The sequence below is a fragment of the Chanodichthys erythropterus genome, chromosome 19 (genome assembly GCF_024489055.1).
Source record: "Chanodichthys erythropterus isolate Z2021 chromosome 19, ASM2448905v1, whole genome shotgun sequence".
NCBI classification, from domain to species: Eukaryota; Metazoa; Chordata; class Actinopteri; order Cypriniformes; family Xenocyprididae; genus Chanodichthys; species Chanodichthys erythropterus.
Genome location: NC_090239.1, coordinates 9604038 through 9617952, shown reverse-complemented (window position 1 = coordinate 9617952; position 13915 = coordinate 9604038). Strand labels below are relative to the sequence as shown.

At 39.4% G+C, this 13915-nt stretch overlaps 1 protein-coding gene across 9 annotated transcripts in view; it reads right to left on the bottom strand.

Annotated features, from left to right (window-relative positions):
* Nucleotides 1-13915, bottom strand: part of bahcc1b (BAH domain and coiled-coil containing 1b) — a 112583-nt gene that overhangs the window by 16994 nt on the left and 81674 nt on the right. For all 9 annotated transcript variants that reach the window (XM_067369026.1, XM_067369025.1, XM_067369023.1 and 6 more), the window contains 4 exons: nt 12654-13448; nt 7044-7201; nt 5329-5465; nt 4867-4974 (listed from right to left, as the gene is read on the bottom strand). In XM_067369026.1, coding sequence (XP_067225127.1) covers nt 4867-4974; nt 5329-5465; nt 7044-7201; nt 12654-13448 — 1198 coding nt within the window. The remainder of the gene's footprint in view (nt 1-4866; nt 4975-5328; nt 5466-7043; nt 7202-12653; nt 13449-13915) is intronic.

The window sequence follows — 13915 nt, the reverse complement described above, 5'->3', positions numbered from 1 at the left end:
AATATTTTTGTGAAAATGCATTGTTTCAGAATTATTTGACGAATATAAAGTTTAAAAGAACAACATTAATTTGAAATAAGATTTTTTTTTGTAACAACGTAAAAGTCTTTACTGTCGTTTTTGATCAATTTAATGCATAATACTGACCCCAAGCTTCTGAACAGTAGTGTGTACCAAGTCAGTACTGAAATTTTAGAAATGTGACACTTTGAGTGCTGTTGAGTGGATTCATAAACACCTCTGATTGGCCAATGTGTTCACGTGCTCAACATATACGTCTGTGACTGGCTACAATGATCAACATACGCGAGCATTTGAAAGCACACAGAAGTGTTTGAATTTGAAAGTGTTTTGAAAACGTTTATATCTGTGTAAGCGCTCTGTGAAGAGCGTCATTGATGTCTATTTACAACATGTTTTTAAAGCATTGATCATTGTAGACAATCACAGACATATCTGATGAGCACGTGAACACAATGGCCAATCAGAGGTGTTTACGAATCCACTCAACAGCACTCAAAGAGTCACATTTTTAAAATTTCAGTAGCGACTTCGTTTTGAAGTCAGTACTTTTAACAACACTAGATTAAACAAAACCAGAAAAGCCAGAAGTGCACCAAAACATTACTACAGAGAAAGAGAAGCAGCCCAAGATCAAAGTGGACACAAATGAGAACAACTGATGTAGTGAAATGAAAGAAAGAAGAGAGAGGGAGGGTGAGAGAGAGAGAGTGCAATCCAGAGGGAGTCAGTCGACCGACCGGAGCTGGATCAATGGACACTAACCTCTATCGACTTGCCACCACATGCGACGTGAACATGCCCATCTACACCCCATTCTCCACATCTGCATCCAATAAATTTATCCATAAACATTATATGTTCATCCCATTCCAAACAACCCCCTTCAAAACACACCTGGAGATTCATTATTGTTTTTTGGGAGAAGATTCAACAAGCCCAACAGACCTGAGGGGAACTGGAGGAAAAATCCTAAAGAACAAAAGCATTACCAAGAGTAAACTGTTCAGCTCTGAACAGAGTAGAGAGAGTGTTGAGTGCACTTCCCTTTCTCCTCCTCATGGCACAAGTACATCTATCTACAGATGCTCAACTACAAAGTCATTAAGAGCCCTAATAAAGGCCCCGTTTTTTGTCAAAACAGAATAGTAGCAGGGTGGTATTTTCCTGGCCGTGTGCACTCTGATTCGCTTCTGCTGCATTTAAATGCCATGGAGTCTCTAAAACCCCCAAAGCCCGGGAGACCAGGTAACCGTGGAAACCTGATTAGTAACCCGACACCAGGTCCGAGGCAGGGTTCGGTGTGCGGTTGCTTCAGCTTGATGAGGACTGTGGCATGGGCGTCTATTAAAGAGCAGAGCTGACAGCCCCCCGCCCTACTCTCCGCTCTGCCTGTCGCCACCCAAAGGCGACCTTCTGACCTCCTGACCCCGCAAGGCCCCTCTAGTCCTTGTGTCAACTCCATGTCACATTCCTGCTGTTGAGAGAGTGTGTGTGCTTGAGCGAGTATGCTGGTAGGAGAATTCACAGTCCTCTAATTACAAACCCCTTCCCCTCAGAGAGGTCAGGATTACACAGTAATGCTATTCAGGGAAGGGCATTGATTAGCAAGACACAATCATCAAGCTGAGAGAGAGAAAGAGAGAGAGAGGAGGAAGACAGCAGAGGAGAGCAGGAGAAAACGGTCATGTGTGTGTGTGAGCGCATGTTCCTGCCATGGTCCCCTTCACAGTCCAATAATCAAATTCTAGCATTCTCTCTCTGAAAAAGATGCTGAATGTTGCTATTATTTACCATTGAAACCCTCAATCATTCTGGCAAGTGAATATATATCGGCATAAATCCCAGCATAAGAGCACTCTGCTGTTTTCTCATATGCAGGAAATCGTTTGACAACCACAAAGTGGCCAAATAGGTTTTGTTTTCATTTTGAACTGTATATATTTTGTCCATTTAAACCGAACAACCTTGCTTACAAAGTGTACATATGCTATTTTTCACCTCCTTAAAATAAACATCACCTTCTTTTGGCATTGTGTTAGCTAAAGTAATAATGTTATATAAATTATGTATTGTGGCCTTTAAAAAAAGTCTCTAATGCTCACCAAGGCTGCATTTATTTGATCAGTAGTACTGTGAAATTTTAAAATTCTATTTTAAAATGTGATTTATTCCTATGATGACAAAACTGAATTTTCAGCACCCATTATTCCAGTCTTCAGTGTCACATGATCCTTTAGAATATGCTGATTTTGAGTTCAAGAAATGTATTATCAAGATTGAAAACAGTTGTGCTGCTTAACATTTTTCAGGAGTCTTTGATTAATATAAATTATTTATTTGAAATAGAACTATTTTGTAACATTATAAATGTCTTTACTGTCACTTTTGACCAATTTAATGCATCCTGGCTGAATAAAACTACTAATTTATTTTAAAAAAAGAAAATATTGTATTGACCTCAAACATTTGAAAAACTGAAATGACCAGACTTAAGCTGTATCCGAATTAGCTCGAAGTACATCCATACTGACAATTAAAGTAAGTTCTATAAGTTATAATTTAGCAAAAATATATTCTTAATTAGTATTTTTGTCTAAAATATTTAAAAAAAATCTTTGAACAAGATAAATTTACCTGATAAGCAACACTGTATAAGATATTAAGACTTGTTTTCAGACAATGTATCTTTAATAGAAATGTATTTTATCTTACTACAATAGAACTGAAAAAAAAAAAGTTTTAACATCTTAAGCAGTATTGCATCTCAAGTAAATTTGTTTTAGCATTTTGTATTTGTTTGTTTAAGGGACTTTTATATATATTTTCCTGGAAAACAAGTAAAAAAAAGCATCCATCGAAAGGTGTGGTCTAAAATCTGTCTGCACTGGTCTCCAATCCATGCTCTCATGATGCATCGTCAACATCCTTAACCTTGTCTAATGACTTCTGACCTCAAACAGATTTGGCCCGATGCCGAAGGATGTTACACTTTTTAGTACACAAATGCATGAGGGGAATGACAGACTGAAAAAACCCACATAACCTCAAATCCAATAATCCTGACAAACACTACAGTAAATGTTACCATTCAATTGCTCAACAATTCATGTCTTCTGCCATCAAACTGACATAAACCATGATGAGAAAGTCAAACCTTGGCTTCTCTCTGCCATTCTCTCTGGGACTCTAAAAAAAAGCTTTTTACGACTCGGATACATTTTAGTGGCGGGAAGTTGTCATTTGTTTTATTTGGCAGGGGAGCTTTATTAACGACAGGGATAAATGTGAGCTGGGTATAGCATGTGTAATTAAGCTCTAGCTCCTGCTTTTCATTAGCACGCTGCTAATCAACCAGGCTAGTAATAAAATGGGAGTTTTGTTAATCAGGTAGGGTAAACTTGATTTGACCGAGTTTATCAAAACATCTAAGAACTGGCGTAAACAGAGGTGTATCTCATGGGAGAACGCTCATCCATCAGAGTGATAACTTAAAGCCCTGACTTTGTACAGGCAATTGGTCTCCACGCTTTATCAAATTAATATCGCAGACGCGTCATCGGTTAGAAGGGAGTCGCAACACTTGTAGATAATCAATGGAAGTTGTAAATATGATTAATGACGGCTCTTTGCACTGATTAAGCACTTATTCTGCCTTGTATGAACTGATAGGAACCTTCTAGACTTATTTACATACACGCACTCAAAAGTGTCGAGTTGCACACGCACGTACAAAATGAGTTCACAAACATAATCTTTCAAAACATCTCCTATCTAGACTGTTATTAATGCATGTGAAGCGTTTGGCTACAGGTAAGGAATTGTTTCCTGAGCTAGGCTTAATATTGGTCGCAGTAAAGCTCTAATTTAAATCTCAACTCTCTCGCTCTAGAAACTGTGAAAGTGCATTTTCATTATTACTATATGAGATCTGCAGAAGAATAACACTTTATTTGCTGCTCTGCAGAATTATACGATTCTAAACACACACATATACAACTTATACATCTATAATTGTGAGAACCTCCCATTTACTTATATAGCACTTAAAGGGTTAGTTCACCCAAAAATCATTAAGTAAAAAAGGTCATTAAGTACTCACCCTCATGTCATTCCACATCCGTAAGACCTTTGCTCATCTTCAGAACACAAATTATAAAGATATTTTTGATGAAATCTGAGAGGTATTTAACCACCATTTTCAAGGTTCAGAAAGGTACTAAAGACGTCTTTATTAAGGATATTGTTGAAAAATTTCATTATTTTTGTTTTGTTTTTGTGCACAAAAAGTATTCTTGGTTGCTTCATAAAATTAAGGTTGAACCACTGCAGTTACTTTGACTATTTTAACGATGTCTTAGTACCTTTCTGGACCTTGAAAGTGGTGATTAAATTGCTGTCTATGGACGAGTCAGATACCTCTCGGATTTCATCAAAAATATCTTTATAATTTGTGTTCTGAAGATGAGCGAAGGTCTTACGGGTGTGGAACGACACGAGGGTGAGTACTTAATGACCGAATTTTCATTTTTGGGTGAACTAACCCTTTAAATATGGCTAATTATAACTAGATTTTGAACTAGATTGTTAGCCTCATAACAGTATTCTCTAAGCAAATGCTTAAAGTTGGGAGTAGTGACAGATCTTTTCTTCCATATTATGATGAACATCCGAATGTAATGAATTATCGAAAAGGAAAAAAAGAAGGGTGGTCTAAGTCTAAATTTAAATAAAACACAATCTGGCCCATTTATGAACCTTTCTTCTAGCAAGTCAGAAATGTGTCCCTCACAAATACATGGAAACACTAAGCATGAGGAAACAAGTATAAAAGGAAACACTCACTTGACTTTTTTGGGGGCATCTGTGGGGATAGGGGGTGCTGATATGGATTTGCGCTTGCGTGGCCTTCCGGGTCCTCGACGAGCTGGACTGCGTGAGGTCTCTTCTTTCCTGTAAACACACAAACACGCACACACACACACAGCCTGTCAATCACTCTAATTCACACTAATGATGTTGAATGAAACGAAACACTAAGCCATCCTAATTGTGAGAGTGGACTAGAGGAAAGACTTAAGCACAGCTCAGGCTTATGCAAAGAGGGCTCAGCACACACTGGGTGGTCTCAGCAGAGCGTTACGAGGGGACAGAGAAAGAGCTAGAGAGAGACTGAGCGTGCATGCTGGGGGATCGAAGAGAGTTCGATCTCTCCGTGCATGTGTGTAAATGGGTTTTGAAAGGTGTGCGGAGTGCATTTATATGTGGAGGGTGTGTATTTGTGAAAGTGGTCTGTGGTTCACTCACTGGTGGTCATGTTTTCTCTGTAGCTTGGCCAACTCCCTCTGTTTTTCCTTGTAGCGTCGCTGCAGTTCTGCCAGCCGCACACGCATCGCTAGCTCCTCCCGGTCGAGCGTTTCCATGGTACCCTTAACAGGACACACCTACACAATGGAATAATCTCCAGTGAGTTTACAGTAAAAATTCCTTTCAACGTTGTGCCGTACTGTATCACGGTTTTTCTTCCACAGAACGCAAATGGAGATATTTTGAATAACGTTCACAATGCTCTTTTCCATACAGTGAAAAAATGTGATGGCTCTCCAAAAAGGACAAAAAAGTGCCATAAAAATAGCATAAAATTGGCTTTTAAAACCATACAATAGATTTCTGTGAGAAACAAACCGAAATTTCAGTCATTAATAACTAAAAGCTTTTCCTTTTTTGTAGTTATTTGAATTGCAAATAGGGCTAAACGATTTGGGGAAACAATCTAATTGCGATTGCGATTTAAAATGTTCACTTAAAATGTTCAAGGATTAGTTCACTTCAGAATTCAAATTTCCTGATAGTTTACTCACCCCCATATCATCCAAGATGTTTATGTCTTTCTTTCTTCAGTCGAAAAGAAATTGTGGTTTTTGAGGAAAACATTCCAGGATTTTTCACCATATAGTGGACTTCAACATCTAACAAAGGGTTGAAGGTCCAAATTAAATGCAGCTTCAAAGGGCTCTACTCGACCCCAGCCGAGGAATAATGGTCTTATCTAGCAAAATGATCTGTCATTTTCTAAAAAAATAAAAATTATATACTTTTTTTTAACCACAAATGCTCATCTTGCACTGCTCTGCAATGTGCCAAACATCACGTTGGAAAGGTCACGCATGACATAAGCGGAAGTACCAAGCAAGTGTTTACAAAGAAAACATGCAAAGACTAAGTCAAACAGCCTTTACCAAAAAAGGTAAAACAATGATGTCGGATGATTTTGAAGTTGGAGGAGAAAATGAGATGGAGTTTTTCCACCCTAACACGGTACTTCCACCTAGGTGACGTAGTGACCTTACGTAATTACGTAACATGTGGCACATCGCAAAGCTAGAGCAAGATTTTGTGTTTAAAAAGTATATATGTTTTTCTCAAAAACCATAATTTCTTTTCAGCTGAAGAAAGAAAGATATAAACATCTTGGATGACATGGGGGTGAGTAAATTATCAGGAAATTTGAAGTCTAATCTTTTAAATCCTTGAAAAATGTTTGCTGTGCTTGTTTGTAGAGCTGCACAATTTTTGCCAAAAATCTTGTTATTATATATGAATATGACTATAAAATAATAATTAGAGCTGGTTTATAACTGCTTCTTGTTGCAAGTGTGGGAAGATGGTGCATGTTGCATTTCCAAACTCATAATGCTTGGAATGATGGAGTTCACTGCACTTCACTCTGAAACATAATATTTATTCAATTAAATGTGATTTGATAATTGCACACAGCCATATCATGATTTGTTTTATTTCAATTAATCGTGCAGTCCTAACTGCAAGCTTTACGAGATTAGGCATTGTGTGTTTTTATGCAACAAACTACAATATGCAAAAGTATAAGAGTAAAAAGATTTGAGAGCTATAGTTGAAGGAAAAATTTTCCTTCAATAACAATTTTTTATTTTTGAATGTTTTTGTTAAAGGAGCGCAACTGCTGACTATAGTCTAAACAATGAACAAACAAGCAAATGTACCGGTTCAGGCCGTGGTGTCCACTTGCACTTCCTGCGCAGATTGAGGATTCTGCGGAGGGGAGGGGTTGTGTCTACTGGTATGGGCGGGGCCAGCTCCAAGGCCCGGGCAGCAGCTAGGGTTGCCAAACTTTGGAGGTCAAAGGTCAACATGTCGTCTTCTGCACAACATGAGAAGACATAAAGAGATTAAAGGAGACATTACATTATCTGATCTTATATTACAATGACAGAAAAGAGGATGATACAGAAAGACATCTTTCTAGGGAAGGGGTGTCCAATCCAGTTCTTGGAAGGACAACTTCCTGCAGTGTCTAGCTCCAACAAGCCCGCCTAGAAGTTTCTAATAATCCTGAAGACCTTGGTTAGCTGGTTCAGATGTATTAAATGAGATTTGGAGCACAATTATTAAAGGAATAGTTCACACAAAAATGAAAATTCATTCCAAACCTGTATGACTTTCATTCTTTTGCCAAACACAAAAGATATTTTGAAGAATGTTGTTTCCAAATCTTCTTTTGTGTTCCACAGAATAAAACGTCACGCGGGTGAGTAAATGACAGAATGTTCATTTTTGGGTGATCAACCCATTTATAGTCGATTAGTCATCATTATTGTCTGAGATGCATCAAGATGTGGTTACATGTTTTCTGACCCTAATGTTCTGAACCTTGTTTACATGTGTATTAAATGGGAATCACTTGAATGCCATGTGTAAACCGAGGCCTCTGTCTCTCCATGTATATTCAAAAGTGACCTAGCAAACAGACATCCAGCCTGTCCCAGTAGATGCAAGCATAAAAAACCTGTGAAGAAGCAAAAATAAAAAGAGAGTGGAAGAGAGAGAGAGAGCGAGAAAGAGGAAAGCCTCAAACGGTACAAAGCCGCCTCTAAGCACGCCGCTGTTTCCTGACAGCACTTTGTGCTTTCAGAGGCTGAATGAGCAATGATGATAGCTATTAACCAGAGAGCTTATCTCTGTACATGAGGCTTAGATGCCAGGAGCCATGTTACAGAGAGAAAGAGAGAGAGAGCGGGGGGGTGGGGGGGGAAGAGAGAGAGATGAAGAAGGGCGAATTCTCAACATTTATCACTGTCATTAGGGCAGGCCACATGCTCAGTCTCCACTCAGCCAATGAGGCTTGAATATTCATGACAGCCAAAGCTGGCTTGGGGATACTGAGAAGACTGCATGAGTGTGTATGTGTGAGTGTCTGTGTCTGTGTTAGCGGGCATCCACAGCTCGCTATTCTGTTGCGTCACTGCAAGGCAGGGGCACAGTATGAGATCGGCGAGGAGAGAGACTGAGTAAGGGGGGAAAAAGAGGGTGGGAGGGAGCGAGGGAGGGGAGACAGGCAATAAGAAGTAAAGTGTTTATTGAGCTATCTATTTATTCGCAAACATCCCCTCATTACTAACATGGAAAGAATCCAATTTTCTCCTCCGAGGGGAAATGCACGTGCACAAGCAGACCTGTGCGCAGAGGGCAGAGAGCAGGAGGAGATCAAAACCAAATGAGAGGATAGGAGAAGAGGGTGGTGAAAACTGTAAATCTCACAAAAATTGTCAGATCACATTTACCACAAAATACTTTTTGTATTAAAAAATAAAGCCTTAAAAAGATCATTCGGTTAGATGTCTTGAGATAAGATTATTTTAAAGGGTTAAATTAATAAACTTAAACACGAGGTGCTCATAACACAAAACGCTGAAAATAGAAAGTGTTGCAACAGTGAAAAGAAAGAGTTGGTTGAACAGCCCCTTAAGATTTTTTTCATGACAATTAAGCTCAAAATCTTAAAAATCTCAGTGTCACAAGATTTTCTCAGTGTTTCCCCATTATTCTCACTAGTGATTTTCATCATAAATGGTGATATATAGTAATGAAAAATACATAATGGAAGCATTTCTTTAATTTATATGGATTTAATACTTTACATGCTGAATAAATACTGTACAATTTATAATAATAATACTAAAATGCAATTCTTAGCATTACAAATAACTGGTCAAAAAAATTCTTAACGATCATGTCAAAATATATTAAAAAAAATAGGCTTTTTTATTTAAATAAGTATATATAAAATACAAATATTTTTAATTCCCCATAATTTTCAAAATGTCCTTTACTGTACATTGAATTACTACTTTAGATACTGAATAAACACAATTTATAATAATAATACATTTAAGCTTTACAGTAATGAGATTTGGGTTGGGAAATGTTCTTAATTGTAATAGAAAAAATATAAAATGTTAAAGTAGTATATATATATATCCATGCTTAATCACGATTAATCGCATCCAAAATAAAAGTTTGTTTTTACATAATATATATGCATGTACTGTGTATATTTATTATAAATACACACACATACATTTAAGAAATATTTCCATGTATATACTGTATATATATTTATATAATTTATATTGTATATAAATATAATTATTTTATATAAATATAACAATTTTTTCTTAAATATATTCATGCATGTGTGTGTATTTAAATATACATAAATATTCACAGTACATACATATATATTATGTAAAACCAACTTTTATTTTGGATGTGATTAATCACGATTAATCGTTTGACAGCACTAATGTATATATTTATGAAATGTGATCTGGACATGTTCTTGACCCATTCTGTGAGATTTGTCTAAAAAGGGAGGGAGAGGAGAGAGAAAAGTGAAAGACAAGTTGTACAGGCTTTAAAAGAATTATAGCCGCATGAAGGAAATCTCTCAACTGAAACGCAAAGTGAGAGAGACAAGTGAACAGAAAGAAAAAAGAATGAAATACAACACGAAGAAGACTGGATTATGGGGGTCTAGGAGGGTCTTTGGTTTCCCACCTGGCTGAAATCATTGTGCCACTTTTAGCCCTGTGGTGGTCTTTTTGAAATCGATGCCCATCGCCATGCCGTAATGAAACCGATCGGGACCATGGAACGGTATATGGATAGAGTGATAGAATGAAAGCAAGACGTATGAGAGGGATGGAAAAGCTGAGGCCCAAAAAAGATATTGAGAGAGGGAAGGAGAAAAGACAGACAACGCTGATCTGTGGAAAAAAAAACTGTGATATCACTGACCAATCAATAACAACTACCAACAATACTTCAAAGAACCTCTCAAAATCTATATAATTTTATCACACGTTATTTGTCTGTACTTCACAATACCCATAACACCGCAAGGAATGTTAGCAGAGCGCCAGAGACGTCTGCCATAGATAAGGATGCTTGAAATCAAATCGGTAAATCACTGAAGAGTAAACCCAATCGCATATGAAATCTTTAGCTGGCGAGAGACTGGGTCCTGACAGCCCGAGCGGCCGCCTCACCTCCAGTTCTTTAATAATTCAGCGGCGGGTGTGTTTATTGATGACTTCTTCCCCACTGCAAAGAGCTTCATCATATTCTCTTATTAGTCCCTTTAGTGCAGCTTGCTTAGACAAGAATTACACAGCAGATTACATTCCTGTTTTAATATGGGCAGAAAACACACACACAAACAGCTAAAACGATGCACAGCGCCAAATGCGGTTAGCATTTTTTTCCTGAGCAGTGTGAGAGTTGGGGATTTCTCAGCTGCTAGAGGATGCTGGTGTAAATAAAAACATCCTTTGGCAGGGAGACCCTAAACGGTCCCTGGAAAAGCAACAAGCCTTTAAAACAGCGCTCACAACAATGGGGCCTAATTAGCCGACAAAAACGCTGTCGTCCTGAGAGGGAAAAGATCAGCTGTTTTTACTATTTCATCAACTTCGCACTGTGGGACTCGGAGAGCTGTGGGAAAGCGCCGGGGCTTTTTTCCATCTAAAATGAGGCTTATAAAAGTGATCAAACAGGTTTGAGGAGCAGGGGCAGGGGAGCCGTCCCTCAGGATGAGTGAGTGGACACAGTCCAATCCGACGGACCCGGGGGGAACTAGCTATCATTAGAGCTGCCTTTTAAGACAGGCTAAAGCCCTTTAAAAACACGGCCCCCTCCTCACTGCTCCGTCTTAGTCTCTCCCACAGGAAGAGCTGAACCCCAAAAGACAGGGGAGCATTTGATCTGTAGGCAGGAAAAGAAGGCAGGAGTGTGAGCTAGTGCACAGCTGAGTGAGCGAGAGTGTGTGTGGGTTCCTATGAAAATTGAAAGCTGGACGGTCAGCTGAGAGTTAGTGTTTGTGTGTATTTCGGTGTGTCTCTGCACGTATTGTCGGCATGGTGGTATGGGGGGGGGGCTTTGTTATCTTTCCTTCACACAAAGCCTGGAGATCTGGCTGGACTGAAAACCCTATTTTTTGCACCTCTTTTTGTGAGGAGAGAAAAAAACAACAAAATGAAAGCCTCCGTCGTGGTCTTCCCCTGCTGCCTGTATCACAGCACTACAAGACCACTCATGCAAATCACTGATGAGGAATTAAATCATGTGTGTGACTGGGCATGCTTTCTATTGTGATAAGAAAAACGGAACAGAACAGCCATTTCTCTGGCTTTTTAACTACCTTTTGGAAACCTGTTGGTGCTGGAAATGTTACAAGGTCTTCTGAAACTGTGGGAGTTGATGTGGTGATGGTGTACATTGGGAAAGATGTAACCAAATGAGATTGGGGTGCGAATAAACAAGGACTCTCCAAATAAAAGTTTGGTAAGGTTTTAAAAGTACTCTTAAGTACCTACTTAAAAAGGTCTTTTTTGATGCAAGTATATTTCAACACAATTGAATAGTCCAAGTTACGGGGAGAGGAACTCGCACACATAAAAGTGGAAATAATCAATGTCATCTATGGCTTTTTGTGTTTTGTTTTGTTTTTTTTTGCTGTTTTTGAACACGTTTCAATAGCCACAAAAGTTAGCAAGCAAAATGTTAAGCCTACCAGCTTACATGCAACATGCAATTAAAATTCACCCTTCCTATTTATTAAATGCATATTAGTGATCTTAATGCGAATTATTCATCCTTACATATATTTCATTTTTTGAACATGTGTAATTTTTAATGAAAGTCTAATAACTCAATCTTCTTGTGAAACGACAGGTTTCTCTCTGGTGATGTATGCCGACCTCTCCAATCATTTTGTCTGCTTTAGCCCCACCTTTTTCTTACAGCTGACTGCAAGCTCACACTCAGATCTGCCTCCATCATTAACAACCAATAGATATAAGTCCCCGTCCTACATTTCACTCGGATATACATCACAATACAGAAGGAAAGATCTGTCACTACTTCTGTTACATTGCAACTTCAACATGATATCACAATGACACACAATGTTTTAGGTATTAAAACAGTTACCACAGGAAAAGAATCAACAGCAGTAAATAGATTCTCATGATCAGAAACTGTTTGCCTGTTAACAACTATTGACCATTCAATCACTTTTTGTTCTTTTATAGAATAATTTCTATAGGGAATTTTTGGATCTCATTCATGAACCTCAATGTTGCTAGCCAAAACCCTATAAAAATTCCTTTGCAAAAGTTGACTCCCCTAAAAATTGTAAATTTTGCTCACAGAATGAAAGCAGAGTAAGAATTTACCAATCTGCCATTGAAAAACCCAAACTGATCAAATGGTAATCTGAATATTGGTGGGCACATGTGTATGTTCATCCTTACCTCCATTCTCTCCCGTGTTGTTGCTCTGCTGTTGGGATCGCTCCAGCTCTGCCAGTTCACTCAGTAACTCTATGCCATAATTAGGGGCCACTGCATTCCCAGACACAGGTACAGGGGCCGTCATACGGGCATCTCGTGTGGCACACAGTGCTGCTGCGATGAGTAGCTCCAGGCTCCAAATGCAGCTCCCAGGGTATTGATTGCCCAGGGCAGAGGGCACGGGGCAAGGGGAGAAAGGTGGCGAGGGAGAGTTAGTGGGTGACATGCACTCATCCTCAGCGGCCCTCTCTGTGTCGTGCTCGGTAGGTTCCACAGACTGCGAATCCTGGGTGGTGGTCACAGAAATCTGGACAGGGTCTTGTAGCTCCTCATCCTGCTTCTTGTTGTCTTCAGCTGGTGCTGGACTCTCCATTCCACTAGTCTGGCTATTGGGGATCATGGTTGCCTTGTCCAGATGGGCGTCCACTATTGTAGAGTCAGTAACGGGGCAAAGGGAAGTTTGCGAGAGACTGGCATCCACCTGTCCTTCATCCACCTGTCCGTCTGTTTCTATCACTCCACCCTCCTCCGCTACATCCTCTACTTTCTGGGACATTCGAGTAGGAGAGCCAACACCAGTGTGGCAAACAGGCTCCTCCCCTTTGGGAGAAAGGGGGTGGGGCTGAGGTGCAGGTTCTGCAGGTTCCGCTTGCTCCGCCTCCAAGTTGGCATGCTCAGCCAATTGGACTTCTTGAGGCGAGGGGCCACCCTTGTAACCCATGGCGATGGCGGGGTAAGTGTAGCCAGGAGGGAGATCTACAGGAAAAAATGGGAATAAAACTGATTGAGTGTTTCCATAAACACTGATGTTAGTTTGGGCTCCTCAACCTTGTTTGAAGTCACTCTATTACAAGCATAAAGATTTAACTGCTCCTGAAACACACTTCAGCGCACAGCGAACCAGCAACCCATTACCATTCATTTGTAATACACATCACAATATGACCTTGTCAGTTAAGGGGCACGGCCCCCTGCCGCTGAAGTGCAGAGAGGGGTGATATATATGCTGTATACAGAAGCATTAGCGACAGTGTGTACCATTCGCTGCGTTTATCTAGTATAACTCAAACACATAATGGAGCCGGCGCCATAAAGGCTATGGCGCAGGCATGAGCGAATTTTCCATGAATATTGAATTATGTTCAAGTTGTTATGGATGCAGTGTGTGCAAGAGAGAGAAAGAGTGCACGGAAGAATGTTTGTGTATAAATTAGTCTTTAAGT